This window comes from Motacilla alba, chromosome 1A (genome assembly GCF_015832195.1).
Source record: "Motacilla alba alba isolate MOTALB_02 chromosome 1A, Motacilla_alba_V1.0_pri, whole genome shotgun sequence".
Lineage (NCBI taxonomy): Eukaryota > Metazoa > Chordata > Aves > Passeriformes > Motacillidae > Motacilla > Motacilla alba.
The window spans coordinates 53,842,137-53,860,836 of record NC_052031.1 but is presented as its reverse complement, the minus strand read 5'-3'; the positions used below and the strand labels follow the sequence as shown (position 1 = coordinate 53,860,836).

Below are 18,700 nucleotides of genomic sequence, written 5' to 3'. Positions count from 1 at the left end.
AGTATCTCTCTGTAACTGGACAATAAGAAATTTTGTTTAAGAAGGGCAAGATTCATTGAGGTGAATAGTAGGAAACTTGGGTAACAGGCTTGTGGAAAAATCTGCTCATTTTTGCAGGTTCCATGAGCCTTCCTCCAACATTGTTCATTGCTTTTCAGTCCTGTGAGAGAGCAGAGGCCACTCAGGGAGAAGTAAGGGAGAAAGGGAGAAGCACACGGGTGAGGCAGAGGAATGCCAGCCCCAGAGAATACCCACCAGCCCTGGGAAAAGATGAAGTTAACTGGAGAATGCCTCTTGCCTCAAGCAGGCTGGGAACATCAGTCTTTCCAGCTCCAAGCTTACTAAGAAAGGATATAAATAACTGCTTTGCTCTCCATGCCTTTCCTACCCCACCATAAACTACTTTCGACCCATTCTAATCAGGGGCTAACATTTATCTGGAGTAAACTGCCCAGATGTAGCAATCCTGATGTGTCCATGGAGTTAACATGGATAGGAAACACAGAAGTTGCCATTTGGTGATCTGACGGTTTCATCTAAACCAAAGGAAAACAGTAAAACCTGTCCTCAGAGGACACATCTGAGAGGGACCAAGGAGTGAGCAATGTGTGACCAAAGCAGACACTGGTAAATGGAAAAAATTGATGGATAGCGACTAAGTAGAAAATCAAAATAATCTTCTCTGCAATGCACAGATGAGCACAGAGGAAGCTGTATTAAATCCTATTTGATGCAGCACAGACCCCAAATGAGTGCTGAAATAGTACACGAAAAACACAAGAGTCACAGATCTCAAAAGCACCTATTCCAGAGCTTTTCATAGAGTCCATTTTGTGCAGATGGATGGGTAACACACAACTGGATGAAGTTAAATGTATACCACCACTATAAACAGCAGCAAGGAGCAATGCCTCAGGATTCCTGGTGCTTGTTTTACCATGTCCACTTCAGCAGGAGGTTAATTTTTATGACAGACAAAAGCAAGGCTTCAGTTTAGCTACACCTTTGGGCCTCTAGCACAAAAATTTTTTGTCTTACAGTAGTTACTCAGTCATCCCCTGCTCTTATGCCAAATAAGCAATCCATCACATTCTCTAAAATCTCGATCCTCCCAGGAAAACTAACATTACATTTCATTTTGACAAATTACATACCAGTGCATTTCTTCTGGCAACTGATTCTATCCAGCACAACGGGTAATTTCACAGTGTGTATTTTTGTGTAAAAGTTGGGACTTCTACCAAATTATTTGCTTTCTTCTACTGTTACTAGAGAAATGTCCACCTTTGAATCAAAACCAGTGTACAGATCCACAGGAACAAAGAAACATACCCCATGTGCACCTATTTCAGGTTATGGCCTGCTATTTAAAATACAAAATGGCACACATGGAGAGTTAGTATCACATAAAACTGGCTTCTCAGTTAAATGGAAAATTTAACAGTAGAGAATTTGATTTTCAGCCTGGTTTCCTAGGAAACATTTCCATCTACTATTGGTGGAGGCTACAGGTTGACTGTCAAGCCCACGATTTCCTTTGTTCCCAGTCCATCTGTTTGATTTCTTTTATCATTTGGTCTTCCCTACTAAAAAACAGTTAATACAGGGAGAAAGGTTCCTAAATACATGCAAAATAATCAGTATTTCCCAAACAGCCTCCCTAAAAGAGAGACACAAAGTGATTAAAGAAGAATAAATGAAATTAAGTTATTTGAATTAATTTAAAACATTATATCCAGATTTGTATATGTTGTGTCTGCACAATGTTGATAAATATCTGCGAATCTACAATTTTACTATTTATCCCTGACAAACAGATGGGCTTCTGCACTGCCATTTACAAGAGTATAAACACATTCTGAAAACAAAAATGAAACAAAGAAGAATTTAGGAATATGCGCACTGGTTTTTAACCAAATGTGCCATTACTTAGGTGAGATTTTATAACCCTTTAGAACACATGCATTTTCTAAAATTAAAGCATTACAGACAACAAGGACTGCAGAAAATCTATCCCAAATGACACTGCTCTTTGATGACAAGAGACACAACACACTGGAGTATGTACAGGAGAGAAAACAGGTCCCACAGACAGGCACTGACCTGAGAACACTGCATTAGTCTGGAACCTTCCTGGCTTTGTTTCTCACCAAAAAAGTGATTGCCCCAAAGAAAGAGAAGGCAGCTGGATATTTTCAAGCATGCAGAAATGAAGCCTTGCTTGCAGTGCTTAATGAAATTATGCTGATTCAAAGATGTATTACTGCTTCTGCTGTCACTCACATTTCTGCTCGCTCTTTCTTTGTGTCTTGGCAGGGAAAAATACAGGCAACTGTGGTGCTTCCCTTCTTCCGTGGTGGAAGGAAATTGGATCCCTCCCTTCTTCCCAGGAAATTCACATGAGCTCAGACTGCAGTATTTTTGCAGCTCCTCTACCTGTTCCAAACCCACTGTAGTGGGAGAAGGCTGGTATGGCTCTTTTTAAGGACGCTATTAATAACATCCTTCAAACACCAGAAAAAATTCCCAGGAGCTATTCCTTTTATGCCCATGGAATGCCCAGTCTCCTTCCTCAGCTGTTTCAGTCATAAAAAATGGGCATACAAGCATATATTGTTTTTGTGGAGGTTCTTTTGTTTAACAGACAACATTTCTAGTGTCTTTCCATCATACTTTAGGTGACTCCTTCAGCTCATAAACCCAGTAACCATTAAGGCAATCAGGAGCAGAGATTAAAGACTGTGCTTGGGTGATGACCCAGGCCTAATAACTTCAAAACTGGAGCAAGACCTGCCCTGCTTGTGTAGAAAGCACAAACACCAATGCTGCTATGAGCTGAACCTGCCCTTGTGAAATGGTCTCCTTGATTCCCACAGGGCAACACTTACTCCATGAATTTTCCCTTTAGACATCCATAATTTAGCATCACAAGTATAAAGGTGAAATTTTTCCAATCATGTCATTGAAACAGGAATGCCAGAACACCATAAGGGCTCACCTTTCTCTCCTCAGCTAAACTACCTGAAGATATTACATCATTATGAAAAAACTGTGGGTAGCACAAGAGCAGTATAATTTTTTGGTACTAATCAACACTGAAATTGTTGGAGAAATAAAAAGCTGTCATTTCACTTTAAGCCTGCAGCAAAATTAGCCTAGTTGATAGTGAACATTACAAAGGTTAATTATTTTATGCATTTCCATTCTCAGCATGACACACCAAGGATGTGAAGGACGTGAATATATTTGCAGTGTACCTCAGGAGATAGAGTATATCCATCAACAAATTCCACTGTTATTTATAGTTTGTATTTTATAGCAATAAACATTATATATGTTTCCATTTGATTAGGTAACAATCTGAGGCAAACACTTTCCCTTTTGAGGCTCCCAGTAAAACAATAACCTTTGAAACACATCAGCTGCCTGAGTAGAAACTGAGAACTGTCTCCATCAAACAACTCAATAACTGATCTATATATTTATGACTACAACTTCTCATCATGGAGATACAGATATCCCCTAAACCACTCCAGTAAGACACAAGCAGATATGGGGTTAGCTCAGCATATCATGACACTGATATCAGGAAGTCCTGTTGGGAAGTCTTCCCAGCTAGACAAATCCCTAACCACAGAGGATTTTCCTGGTTGGTATCCACAGGCTGCATGGCTAATATTCCTGCAGTGCACTTCAGCTATGAAAAGAAAAGGAGAATAAATAGTTAATCCCATTCAGGGAAAGGACAGACACTCAGGAACAAGAGGCTTGTATTATGCGGAGAGGCAGCAGATATACAAAGGGGTATGGAATGAAGAACTTTGCTTCCTAAAGGGAGATGGTCTTTAAGATCACTTGGTTTAGTGAAAGGCATCTCAGCATGGCAGAGGGCTGGAATGACATGAGCTTGAAGTTCCTTCCAAACCAAACCATCCCATGATGTGAAGATGGGACTGAGCAGATCATGGCTCAAGGATCTGCAGATCATTTAACAGATATGAGCAGCAGAGTCACACACTGGATTTGGGGCAGAGCTGACTTGGAAAAGATGCAGCTAGAATTGCTGATGATTGAGTGATGTTCTGACCAAAACCTTCCCTGGAGATTTCTGGGGTTAGTGGAAAGTGGGGAAATGGATTGCTAGGCCCCAAGGCAGCAAATCTTGTCTGTCAGAAAGAAATGGAAGAAGTGATAGGGGAAGGGCAGAAAGAATTATCATCTTCCAAGCTTCAAAAGGAAGGGCGGAAGGGCAGAATTTTGGAAGGATGACAAAATTATTTACTGCTTCCATGCCCTATGGAAGCTCAAGGTCTCCATGCTGCTAAGAATGGTTACTGTCCTCTCACTCAACATACTGTGCACATAAAAAATCTGACAGGGAATAATCTAATTACCATTCCCTAAAGGCTCAGAGACTCTCCATTGACAAAACTCCATCAAAATCACACAGGCACTACATTAACAATTCTGAATTGCAGCAAACTTGATTTATCCTCTATTCCTTTCCTGTTCAGGCTGCAGCGCAGAGTCCTGATGCCCTTTGGACATCCCAACAGAACCCAGCCCATTGCCTTTGATCAGTTTGTATTTCTTCTCATCATGAAACAGAAACAAGCAAAATCAGTACTCGGGATTTGTGGAAAAAATAATCTTCTAAAGGATCAGGTTTAATGGGTTAAAATATTAGAATGAGACTCATATCTACATGCCACAATGTATTTTTACACATTTTTGTATTTAAGGCACATATAAGCCTTCACATACAAGAATTTTCCCCCCTCTGAAATTCCATGCTTTGATCTCTTGTGCATCCTTTCTTAGTGTAAATCCTTAAATAGATTAGATTTAAAGAACTACTTATTGATGCTAGGAAGAGATGCTAAAGCAATATTTTGGCAGGTGTTTATGAAGTGATTAAAATCTTCTATTTATTCTACACAGATATAAAAAAATGATGCTCATTTATTTTGCTAATTTTTATGAAATGGTAAGGACTAGAACTTTAAATTGGTAGAAAGACAGAAATCAGAACCTGATTGTCCTTTCTTCATCGGACAAAGCAAGAGCCCTATGCAGAGAAAATCCTGTCCTTGAGGAACCTGTATGGTGACAACATGAAGGAGATGGATGAATCAAAAAGGAGGAGAAGAAGAAGAGAGTCTAATCTCTCAGTCCTTTGAGCAAGCCTGTATTTTCCCTGTTTGTCTTTCTGGATAACTCCCAGTGATGTTATACCTCCCGCTCCAAATTCTTACCTACCATACAGGTTTTCTCTGCAGGCTATTTCATTGTTTCACCCCACTTATTATGACATTAATAGTTTAATGTACATTTATTCTTCTCTGCCCTTTCTGGAAAATAAAACCAAACAAAACTCCAAACAAACAAACCCATAACCCCCAAAACAAACCAACCAAACAAAACGCCCTGAACAAACCAACCAAACAAAAAACCCCAAACCTATCTCAGCTCTTCTACTACCTTGACACCTATAAAATAGCAAACCCTATTTTCACAAAAGGAAACCCTGAGTGTCTCAGAGAAGACATGTCATGGGTTTAGGCGTTACCTCTCAAAAAGATGCATCACTTTCCCAATACCACATATGTGGAGAGAATGTGACATGGGAGGCAGTCATGTGACAATGACATTTTATAAGGAGTTACAAGCCCCACCTCCATGTTCTTAGAAACTTGGGTGACTTGTATAGTGCACCTGGAAAGCTGAGTTGCACCTTGGGCATGAAGTTTGGTAGAGAAACCCGCTGGCAAGAGCATATTTGAACAACCAGCCACATGAATGAGCTCTCAAACACATCTCTGGCAGTGCAATGTGGAATTCTGTGGCTGTTTTAGAACTTCTACTCACAGCATGGGAATAGATTTCACAGCTTAGAACTCTAGCTAGGGAAGATGAACCCTGCTCTTACAGATCTTTGGATTAAAAAAAATCAGGACTCATGAGACACAAGCTCCTTTCTTGCCTTCTGCTGATACAGGTCAAATAAACCTTGCACCAGGAAAATGACTAAGTAGGTATTTTATTTAAAACACATTTGTTGAAATGGGAACTCACTAAAAATTTTGTATGAGCTTCTGCCACACTGCATCTGTAAGCTGCACATCTGGTTTATTCCACATTAAAAGAGGGAAAACAATTTTCATTAATTTGACGAAGGGGTAACTGATTAATCTAGATACCTAAACAGTTGTCTTGAAGGAAGAATATGAAGTTTTGATGTATCTCACATCTTCTCAAGTCCTTCTTCAGCTTTTTCATGGGCCACCTTTAGGCACTGGAAGGGCAATGTCCTTCCTAACCTGCTCCCTGGCTGGTTGAAATCCCCCATGAAGACCAGGGACTGTGAACATGAATATTAAGTGCTGTTAATGTCACTGTTTCTGTTTTAATCCCCTTGCTGTCAGCCACTCACTTGCTTCACTATCTCCAAGTGCAGTAATTCCTGTGACTTAAAACACCCCACCAGAACACGCTGAAGCAGCTGGAAGAACTTATCTCCCTAAGGTTTGTTTAGGGAGTGACCTCTGGAACACAGAAACTTCCTTTTAATGAACACTACCCAGCAGAGGCAGAACAGTGAAAGCCAAAGGATGTATAAAAAAGACTAGGAAAGCTACCAGCACTCAAGAGCTCAGAGATCCGGATCCTATTTCCCTTCTCTAGCTTCCTAAGTTAGATATGACTTCTGACAGCACTGCCAGTAACCAGCAGAGCCTGTAGCATAAAGAATGCACTACAACCTGGAGATTTTTTTACTTTTTAAGGTAATAAACACAGTAAGTTCCCAGACAAATCCTTAGGGAATTCTGCTTATAAGTGACCACCAGGCAAACCATGAACCATTAAACCCTTGCAGTCTGAATGTCCAGCCAGGTTTCTTTTCCTCACCTTGACTGTAACATCCTTATCTGCAGGCTGGCAATCTGATGGAGATAATGCTGAAAGCTTTGCCAGTGACCAGGTAAATGATGCCCATGGCTTTCCCTTCATCCACAGATTCAGTTATTTTATGCCAGGACTTGATTGGTCCAGCTAAGTGTACCAAGGGTAAATCATAAAATCATGGAAGGGTTTAGGTTGGAAGTGACTTTGAAGACCAGGGATTTAGGGGCAGCCATAGCTTCTCTGAACTTCCTGTGCCAGGGCCTCACTACCCTAAAAGGGAAGAATTTCTCCAGTCTAAATCTAATCTGTTTCAATTTGAAACCACTCCCCCTTCTCCTGTCACTCCAGGCCCTTGTCAATAGAGTCTCTCCATCTTTCTTGGAGGCTCTCTTCAGGTACTGGAAGGCTGCAATAAGGTCACCTCTTTTCCAAATCCATGCTGACCTTCAAGTTACCTCCTTTTCCTTCACGTACCCAGAAAGGTGTGAAGAAAATTCACACCATGATTTCCTTTTTCAGAGACAGGAGTGGAACTGCCTGGTCTGCAGCTGCCTGAATTGACCTTCTTGCCCCTTCTGACAAAAGGTGAAGCATTTGCCCTTTTTTTTTCAGCCATTAGCGCTCTCTAGAATGTAGAAGTCCTGAAGGCTTCTGAAATAAATGGAATACATAGTTCTTCATGCTCTCTTTAGTCCCCTGGCAAAGAAATTTGCTGCAAAACATACCCACACACAGAGTTCTTGTCAAGTCAGCTTCCTGGAGATCAGAGCAAGTGCAGCAGCTTGGGAACTGCCCACATCCAACAGGAAGTCAATCATAAGAGAGATAGTGTGCCTCTAGGCATGGATACAGCACAGTAAGGAGCACATCCACTTTCTGAACAGGTTATTGCCTTTCTGCAAGCAAATTCCCCAAGCAGAAATCTAGCCATTAAAATGTTTTTCCCTCCTCCACCATTGAGAATTTTGTCATGCTTTGTATGGAAATGCCCTTTCCAGCGCTGAAATTATCTGTGGGTGGATACTTCAGGTGGTTAATTCCTTGGGTGTGGGCACACATACAATGCTAGAAGCGGCACAGTTACATTCACTACGTCTTCTGAAACGTGAGCTTATCACTTGAAGAATGATAAGCCCTTTTCTTACCCTCCTGCATCCCTATTGTTGCATTCTCACAGTCTGCTTTATACCTGAACATCTTGAATAACGAGTGAGGTACTTCTAGAAAAGGTTTAAAGAGGTCAGACTGAGAGCTGTTACAGAAAGTATCATGAAACTTTTGAGTGGAGGTGTAATTACCCATACTTACAGTGTGTGTGTGTGTGTGTCTTAGCAGATTTTGATACATCTTTAATAAATAAAACATTAATATAAACTTCAGACAAGTACAGAGCTCTCTGGACACACTAATTTTTCAAGATGCATTCACTAAGAAAAAGAGAATCTAAATAACTTATTCTTGTTTCATCCAAAGGGGAAATTTTCAATGTCATGGAAAAAACTGGCCACTCACTAGAAATCTTTGCTGTAATTTAGAGCTCTAGTTCTGCAATTATAATAATAAAAAACGAAAGTAGTTAAAAAATAAATTGTTACTTTGGAAGAGTATTTTGGGGTTTGGGGATTTCTTTCCCCTCTTTTTAGGGCCCTGGGATTAGAGCTCTACCAAAGCAGTCACGGTACTTCAAGAAAAAAAGTCCATTTTGCTTCACCTTACCCATATTTTCTTTGCCAAAAAAACATATGGGAGGCATTTTTTTTCCCTCCCAACTAGGAAGGTACTGACTGTTCATCATAAACATTTTATTATAAAGATGAAGTACTCATAGTGTTATACACAACTGTAATCCCAGTAATGCCCAGCTTGGAGCCAGATCCAGGCTCCTGTTTTGCTGAGCTCAGCAGTAGATTGAAGGCTTGAAAACACATTTTAGTGTTTGGCAGATACAAAACCAAAATAAGAGACCTTTGTTCCTAAACTAAGCTATGAAATCCCACTTTTAGGATGAGATGGCAACACAAGGAGATAACTGGCAGAACACACAAGAAAGATGAGAAGAAATAAAATAATGGAGATCAAAAGTACACACACAGTCAGTTAGTATCAAAGGTTTGTTTGGTTCTTAAACAAGCCACAAGTCAGTGCTTTTGTTATTCATATTTGCTATTTCTACTGCAGCAGTGCCCAGAAGTTCCATCCAGACATCCCAGGCTCAGTCCCTGCTTTTAAATCTTGATGCAATCAGACACTGACTATCCCAAAGCTTCATGTATGAGGAGATCACTGTAAGTTTTCTGTCTCATCTAAATAATATAAATAATAAGCCACAACACTCGGCAAAACTCACCCAATTCAGACTGTAATAACACAAGGCAAGTTTCTGTTAACTCTTCAGTGGCACCCACTTCAACACAATCTCCTTCAATTTAGGATAAGCACAAGACTGATGCACCACTGAAGACACACCGAGCTTCTTCAGAGAAAACAAGTGAAAGCTTATAGTAACTGAACATATATAGGGTCAAAAACCAATCTAGTGATAATTTTCAACAGCGTGAATAAAGCATGCCTCAATTTTAAAAATAATCAGCTAGACTAGCAACCTTTTCCCTTCACCAACTCAAAATCAAACACAAATCAGGCCAGAACAGCAGGCTCTGGACAACCACCTCCACAGTCCAGAATGCAGCAGTGAATCATCCCTGTTCCCAGAATTAAGAGGGTTTCCTTCTGCAGAGTCAGACCAGCTCATTCTGGGAGTCTGGCTGCAGTAAGTTTATGCTGTTCACAGTCACACCATCAATCACATGTAACTACGAATTAAAGAGCTGTTTCATTTCAAGAAGCAAAATTAATTTACAACACTAATAATACTCTCGCTCCCAGCTCCCTTAAAAGAAAACAAAAGGCCTAATACAAGTCCCCAGAAAATTACCAAAGCCAAATTTTCAGGCTTGGGTTCCTTGGCGCAATTCAGACCTGTTGATTTATGTATGCAATGATGTGAGTCAGAACCTCAGTTTTTAAAAGCAGTCTCCTTAATATATTTGGCAGCTCTTATGGCTCTGGTAAATGTAATAAAAACAGCAGGCTGGCTTTGCCAGAGTAAACTGCAGTCAAAGGTGACCTCCAGACAACTTTTAAGCTGTGTGATCCTTTGGAGGATGGATTTTAGGATCAATTGTGGGACACCCAGAAGATCAAAAGCTCTGGATTGTGAATATCAAGATACATCCCTGTGTCACAAGCAGGAGCTCTCTCAGAGGCCCAAAGGATCAAAGTACTCCCCCCACTTCTCCCCAGTATTTCAACAACTTTTGTTTATCCATGTACTAGCCAGGGATAAGGTTTTGGAAGGGAAGTAAAAACAGAAGTTTAAAGATTCTGCCCCACTATCTTCAGGTTTTCTTCTTAAACTGCTGTGTTTTGTTGACAAAAGAATTTATTTCTTTGCAGGGTGTCTCACTCAACTCACTACACAGGGTCTTCTGACAAAATTGGTCTTAGGTTTCATTATTCAGTCACAGTCTGCTGCTACAGAAGAAAAACATACTGGTAAGGAAGGCCGGAGTTCAATTTAGGAAAACAGAAAAGCCTTCTTTAAGAAAAAAATGGAAGAAACAGCTGAGGATAGAATGGAATAAAATCAGACACAAAAGATAAAATTCAAGTTAATTTGAGTTAACTTCACATTCTGTTGAATGACCAAATAGCCAATTCTGTGCTCTTTGGGTGCTGACTGATGGCTCCATTGCTAATCCACTACAGAAGAAGATGAGCCTGTGCTCTTAGCTACAATTTGCAGGCCCTCAGAGGGTGTCTGAGGTCAGATGCCCTCATTCAGCTCCTATTCCAAGCAGAAAACCCATGCCCACAGATGAGCTGTGGTACATGAGCAGCTCCACTGGTGTCCACAGTGGTTCTGAAGTGCAACAGTCCAAAAAGGAATTGTGCCAACTCGCACACATCAAGAGCCAAGTCCCAGGCTCCAGCAAAATGACAAACATTGTTTAAAAACATGTTTGCTGAAGGCCTTGCTGGTGAACGGGTCACTTGGCAAAACTGTGAACACAAGGCATGCTGTGCAGCTGCCTAAAAGCTCAGCTCTCCTGTGTGCCTGAGCAAAGCACAGGATCCAGGAGAAATCAGCAGCTTACAAAGGATGCCCAACAGGACCTCTCTAATGATGTTGCTCCACAGCCTTGATGCCAGCAAAAGCTGCTGGGAAATGGCTCTTCTTTCTGCTACTGATGTAAAACTCTCAAGCTTGCATAGGAGAGCTTTTTCTCTTCAACGCTCTTTGCTCTTTTCCCTTCCTCTTTGAAAATGCCATGCTGAATTCCTCCATCCCTCTCAGCACACTCCCCCACTTCCTTGACTTTTTCCTTCAGGATATGTAGACAGCAATGGCAGTGATACTAGAAGTTTTCTCCTGGCAAGGAGACCTGGAAAGGTGAAACTTTCCAGATGGAGAGATCTCCAATTGGCATAAAAGTAAAGTTTGTGCATTAGAGAATCTAAAGCTTCCCTTTAGTAATATTAAAAAAATAAATTCTAACATTAGGACACTATTTCCATCTCCAACTTGACACACAAGGCTAAGTTCAGATGCAGTCACACGGGAAAAGAGGTGGATGAGAGCAGTACCAATAAAGGCGGATGGTTAGCACTACCAATAAAACAATTACTTCTTGGGTTTAGTAGCTTGCAAACCCAGAAACTGTCTAGCTTGCTTATGCTCCAAGGCTGCAATCAGACAATATTGGTTTCCCAGATTTAGAAGAGTGATGAACTGCATTTTCATCTTGGTACCAAACACTTTTCCCTGTGTTTAAGTCGCCATCATCTGAAGTTGAAATACTGGCAGGGAAATCAAACTCATACATGTAATTATCCAGAACGAAAAGAAAATCACCAGAATGCTACAGAATTAAAAGGACGGCTTGTAAACTACGTATTTGGGCCCATCACCTCTTTGAAATCTACCTATGGAGATATTAAACCAAAGCTAAATGAAGTTACCAAGAGAAGTTCCACTGATTCCAGGAACTGGGCCTTGGCTGCAAACCAGAAAGTACGCAGGCAGAAATGCAAATTCAGGCAATGTTATGAAGATCCTTTAAAGCTGTGACTCAACTGCAATCTTAGTTTGCTAACTTCCTTAAGAGAGTCCCTCTTTCTTCTGTATGACATCCTTGCACACTGAAGAAAAAATATTGTGAAGTTACAGGCTGTGTGTGTCTCAAAATATCACTGCTTATGGAGCACTTAAAATGCATTTCACTTTACAGATGGCAGCAAATGCAATTAACTGCAACCTCTATACTATTACTGGCAAGAAAAAAATCTTATTGTTGATGTTTTTTTAATTGCATCATTCTCAAGGTACTGCCTGCTCATTTGCTTCAAGGGCTGAACTTCTGTCATTTATCAGCTGGCGGAATCTTCATTGCAGAATCTTCACTAACACACAAATCCCTTGGGATACCCACCACTAAATAAAACAAAAATGGCTAGCTTGAAAGACAGTGCCCTTATGCATATGTGTGCATTTGTGTCTATATAAATGTGTATGTGTTAACTGGGCTGCAGAGGACAGTGCTTTTGGGCTGGCTGCATAAAAAGCTTGTCCGTATCATTCTTTGGACAAAATGAGATCTCTGACCAGAAGAGTTGTCAGACAGCAGCATACTATTAACCACAGTATCTTTAGAGATTTAGCGGAATAACTGAATATTAATATTTAAACATGTGCATGTCTCTTGTCAGATATCTTATGTGAAACTGAGAAAATTCTCCTTTGCTTTCAGCTTTTTTTTAACTTTACTGCATGAGCAGTGCATGCGTTAGCATACAGTTGGCTATAGGGATTTTTCTGGAATGCTTCTATTTGAGGCTCTGTATTGTCTTCTGGAGGTGTTGCTGTTTAAAAGATCACCATCTACTTGACATCACTAAGTGATTTTAAGGGGGAAAAAAACCCAGACAAACAAAAAACCCCTTCTGAAATCTGACTGATTTATCGTGATTCCAGTCCAGGCCACAAAAAAGTTGCATGAAACCAAGAAGTAAAGATAAAAGTGAGGGGCAGCTTTTACAGATTGCTCTGCAGGTGGTGGGTATGGGTGTAGAATGACATGAAGACAGAACCATTAACCCCGTTGCTGTAGCAGCTGAGCAAGTAGGCACAGAGAAAGCCGAGCTGTACAAAATGATCTTGCTTTACCCTTCATACAAGGCACATTTTCTGTACACACACCTTGTGAGGATCAAGACTCTGCTGAGCTGGCAGGTGCTGCCAGGCAGGTGGCCCCTAGCTGATGTTGGACTACCCTGATTCATGCTTCCAGGAGAAGATGAGGAAACTGATGTGCCAGGTTTTGACACCAAAACATTTTTCTTCATAGAATGATGAACACATTTGAAATGAACTGAGAAGCATTTTTGCTTTCAATGACTTACTAATTTCAGAGTAATCCACCTCATTCCTACAGTTTCATATCATACTGTGATCTTGTTTTTCATTTAGAATCTTATGTCATTTAAACATTCTTAATTCCTTTGTGATTTAATGTGTACCTTTGTACAACTGGAGGAAACTAAAAACTGCAGTCTATTTTAAAATAATTTACTTTACTACTGTGAATACCCACAGGAGTAGAAGGACCGAAGACAGTTTTCAAAGATGGAGCACTGTGACCTGTCCTTGACAGCAATAAAACAGGTTTGAATCCTGTACCATCTGGCAGAGCTTGTGACCTGGAGACAAATGGCATCCCCAAGGCTTCCTTGGTTTCAGCAGCATTGTTTCTTCTAATGAAAGACAATGTATGACACCATTAGGTCATAATCCTTCCTAGAGCTTCCAGTACTACAAGTTCTGCTTTTAAGGGACCAGATCAGCAGGAACCATGCTGGTAACACCACAGAACTGCATCTGTAAGTGATCAGAGACTGAAGTTTCAGGGAGAGAGTCATGCAGGAGTACAAGGAGAAGCTATGTAATATAAGGGACAGAGAGCTTCTTGCAGTTGGAGATGCCTTTGGGAAGGGTCTAGAGCACAAGTCTTAGGAGGAGTGGTGTAGAGAGCTGAGGTTGTTTAGCCTGGAAAAAAGCAGGCTCAGGGGGTACCTCATGGCTCTCTACAACTACCTAAAAGGAGGTTTTAACAAAATAGTGGCCAGTCTCTTCTCCCAGGTAACAAGTGACAGAATGAAAAGGCAACGGTCTCAAGTTGTGTCAGGGAAGGGTTAGATTTGATATCATGAAAAATTTTTTCACCAAAGGGTTACCAAGGACTGAAACAGGCTGGCAGTGGTTGAGTCACCATTCCTGGAGGTATTTAAAAGATGTGATACTTAAGAATATGGTTTAGTGGTGGACTTGGCAGTTCTGTGTTAACAGCTGGACTGATCACAAGAGCTTTCTGCCAAGATAACTGACTCTATGACTCTATGATTCTATTACTCATTTGTTCTTCAAACACTCAAAGATAAAAAAAAATATTATTTCAGTCTTGGCCTTGAACACTTCAAGGGATGAGGCACATACAGAATCAGAGAACCAGTTAGGTTGGAAAAGATCTCTGATATCACTGAGTCCAATCTATGACCTAAGAACACTGTGTTCCCTCAACCTAAAAACTTCATTAACTCTGATCCAAGTACCAGCCCCTCTACAGCGGTCACAGCAGATTTCAGGGATGCTGTTCCAGATGGAGTGACACTGCACTGGTTTGGCATGGAGAGCCTTTATTGCTTATGGTGATGAGTGAAGGGGCAAAGTCATAGGAGGTAGGGAAAGATAAATCTGGAATGATTTGCTGAAATTTACAGGGTCTTGCTGGATATTTACTGATAAACACAGCACACTTCATGAGGAAATACTGAAGAGACAAAGGTGTCTGACAGCACTGCCCAACCCAATGTGCAGCTCCAGACAAAGCTTTGCAAGAGAAGAGAAGGTCTGTCTCTAGCATACACTTTAACTAGAAGGGTTAACTGTGGTTAGATGACAGAAAAAAGCAGCAGCATTTTACAGTCACACCCAGTTCCCCATTTTCAGCAGCCTCATTCACAGCCTCTCCATTTTCTCTCTGAATTATCAGAGACATTAATAAGAGCCATTTCCACTCTCCACTTTGTCTGATCTTTCTAATTAGGAATACTGAACAAATATATCTGAAAAACAGCCTGGCAGCAGCAAGCAGCCTTGGTTCAATGCATGCAGGGCATGGAAAATGTTCTCCTCTCCCAGGGACAATGGGAAAGCTGCAATCAGTGACTCAGCATTAGACCAGTAACTGCTCTCCAGGGAATCCAAGACAACTCCTCCAAGCATTCCTGCTTATTTCTGTGCACAGAGGGATGAGACAGCAAAAAATGTTACTTGAAGCAATTCCCTACCTCTGATAAAGATATCTCTGCCATCAACTAACAATTATACAGCCCTGTCAAGCTTTGCCTCACGATCCACATCTCTGGCCACATGCAGGCAGCAGCCCATACTGAAATCTGGGGTTTTTTGTGGAACAGCTGTGCTCTGTGCAAGGCAGATGTGGAATTTCATTAAGCCAGAGTAATAGCTTGATTCCCATAGGGACTTGCTGCTGGAAAATAGAACATCTCCTTTCATAAATAGGCAAGGTCACCATGCTTGTTTTGGATCTGATGCTGAGATAATTGAGTATCTGTTCATTATACACTGAATATTAATGCACTAATGTACCTGCATGTAAAACTAATTTTACTAAGGAAAGCAGCCTTATATTAAATTTCAATGCCTATTCAGCTACAGAATGCAGTCAAAGAATTCTGATTTATGCCCAAATTATTTTCTGTATTTTACTTTCCATGTTGGATTTAGCAGTTGAAAAATTCCAAGTAACCAACTGTTGAAAAACACAAACTAAGTTATTTTGCCCGATCACACTGTATCACCCTTTTGTAACCCACAGCTTCTCTTCAACAGGAGTCATCTTCCAGCAGATTCACATGTACACACTGTGAGGAAGACAGGGCACAAATGTGACACCTCAGTGTTTAAACCCCTGTAGATATAATGATAAATGCCACACAAATTTCACAGAGATATATGAAAAGGGATCAAAATTCTAGGCAAGTTCTTTCAAAATATTTCTCAGTACTACCAAAAATCAGGAGTCCCCAGAGGACCTTACCTGAAGAACCTAAACATTATGCAACTAATTTTAACCAATCTGCTTCACTCTGATCTTACTCCATCCCAAATACTCATTTTATCTCTTTGCTTAGAATATTTAGAAGTTGGCAACCTGTATTTCTCTGTTCCTTTGGTTCCTGGAATACTTACTTTCTGGATGTGCAAACAAGAAAATCCAGAGGCCAATACTAGGTCAAAGCTAAATGTAAAAGAAGAAGGAGTTACTTGCAAAGTGAATGTAATGGGACAGTAGAGAAGACTACACAGGGGAGGATATGAAAGAAGAAATAAAGTATGTTCTCCTAAGCCTAGATACAAATACTATTCTGCATTAAATCAATAGTTTGTGGGGAAAAGGAATAATTATTCACTAGAGTTTAGAAATTATAAAGGTACACATAAATAAGAAAAAGGATTTTATTCTGAAGCTTCTTGTGCTTACTCCAATATATCTCATCAGAGACCGTGATCAGAAATTTCAAATGCGAATATTATCTGAAGATTTGGAACAAAGTTTTGCTGCATTTTTATTTATTATATATCTCAGGGATTTCCAAAACTGGAGCATGCAAACCAGAACAGTAAATGCAAGGGCAGTCTCTAGATTGTGATCAACTAGAAAAGATCTGCAAAAATGTTAAGATTAATGTTTCCTGCCCTCTTCGTCTGTCATTAAATTAACATCTAGTGGAATTAACAGTTTCATTTTTAGAAAAAAAATCTCCAAGGGTGTCAACATTTGTACATGACTAACACCTTTGAGGAGTAACGTTTCTGCCTTAGGCAAGGATTTTTGAGTAATTTTAAAATGATCAGCATCAGAAAGACACCTTCTTCCTTAAGAGGACCTGGATGACTTGTGAAAGTTTTTTTTCTTCCCAAGGTTGCAGCAGCCTAACTTAGAGCTCTGCCTTCTCCTTTTCTTCATTTGAAACACATTGAAGCAGGCTGCCAAAGGTTCAAGAAGAGGTTATCATGTCCTGTTTGCTGTTGGCAAGTCTGAAACTGCTGAAACATCCTAGGAAGAAAAACGGGTACATCTAATACAGCTGCAACAATAAAACAGCTACTAGGGAACCCTACCTAGAGCTAACAATACCTCCAAGCTGTGCTGTCCAACTGAAGAGATAAGCCAGCAGCATTTATACATAAAATGCAAACAGACCTTACAGAAGTCTTGATAAATACCTAAGTTTATCATTTCCTCAAGTGTTTTAAAACACAAAAGGCAAAAACACACCACACTTGGGATTTTTTCTCATTATCCACTGTGATGAAAGCTGGGGGTGGACTTGGCAGTGTGAGGTTAAGGGTTGGACTCAAAGACCTTGAGGGTCTTTTCCAACCTAAATCATTCTATGACAGACTTGCAAAAAGCAACTACTGTGACTGTTTCCTTTTATATTACTCACAATTTTTCCTGAATATGAAAACAATCTAGCCTCTGTTAAAAACACACCAAAAGCAAACTAACTCTGTTCTTGGACATACGTAAGGTTTTCCTAGCTTAATGCCTCAAAACATTAAAAGGAAAAAAGCATGTTTTCTGCCAGACCTACTTGTCTCAAACTCACCTATTTTACCTCTAAATTCGGCAGAAGGAGAAGGATTCTTCCAGTCAAGTCTTGTTCAAACTTTTAGACCAATACTCCATGAAGATATGTTGACATTTCTCAGATTAATTTCTAGTAATTCTTTGCCTGCTAGGGCCAGATCTTTCCCTTCCTGTCATTTCACATCAGCTATGTACAAATTCACACTAGCATTAGGCATGAGCTTGAACTCTGGCATTTATCTCAGCTGGAGGAGTCTGAGCAAGTTCACAACCTCACCACTGGCTTAAGATCCAGAGGATCTTGAGAATCTTCAGAGCCTCAGGCCAAGTCAGTGTCTCCTTACAAATGTTTATATTAAATACAGCAAAGATCTTTGACACCCTTCTTGCCACTACAGATTTTATCACTGGGATGGCAAACTAAACAGGATCAAGACACACAGGTGGAGGTCATGCAAAACAGGAAGTAAAAAGATTACATCGTTACAGCGTAAAATGCTGTGGCACCCATCAAAATCAGACATATACAGGTTTGTTCATGTACAATTCTTTTGGCTGTTTGACACAGGAAAAATACACAGCTGTTACAGCAGAAGTCAGCATTTTGCTCCTCATGAACTAAGTAAAACAGAAGCCCTTTGCTTCACCCAGCTAAATGGATTTCAGATTAGATTTCAGAATAAACCATATGAACTTACCTTACATTTCAACATGTTGGCCACTCTCTCTTGCATTGACTGTCCAGCCTTTGGCCTGACAAGAATATAAACTGCTTTCACTTCAGGGCTGGAGCGCAGAAGTTTTTCCACCAGTACTTTGCCCATGAAACCTGTAGCTCCTGTGATAAGTATGGTCTTCCCATTGTAATAAGCCGAGACTGAAGACATGGTGCTTTCTTGTTCTGTCCCTTCCTGCAGCAGGTATCTGAGAAAATACAGAAATAAAGCTTTAGAGGCTTTTGGGATAACCTTTTTAGTCACCTCAGTCAACTCAAATTAGTTCAGTCAATGGCAATTTTAAAAATTACTTTTTTAAAAAAGGCTTTATTGCGAAGATAA

At 40.3% G+C, this 18,700-nt stretch overlaps 1 protein-coding gene across 6 annotated transcripts in view; it reads right to left on the bottom strand.

The window, feature by feature from the left end:
* Positions 1–18,700, bottom strand: part of LOC119708750 (fatty acyl-CoA reductase 1-like) — a 120,329-nt gene that overhangs the window by 44,203 nt on the left and 57,426 nt on the right. For 5 of the 6 annotated variants that reach the window (XM_038155538.1, XM_038155539.1, XM_038155542.1 and 2 more), the window contains exon 2: positions 18,341–18,566. In XM_038155538.1, the coding sequence (XP_038011466.1) occupies positions 18,341–18,529 (189 nt within the window). In that variant the 5' untranslated portion in view covers positions 18,530–18,566. Of the gene's footprint in view, positions 1–2,103; positions 3,164–18,340; positions 18,567–18,700 lie in introns of those variants that run through there. The other variant, XM_038155540.1, reaches the window with a different exon arrangement.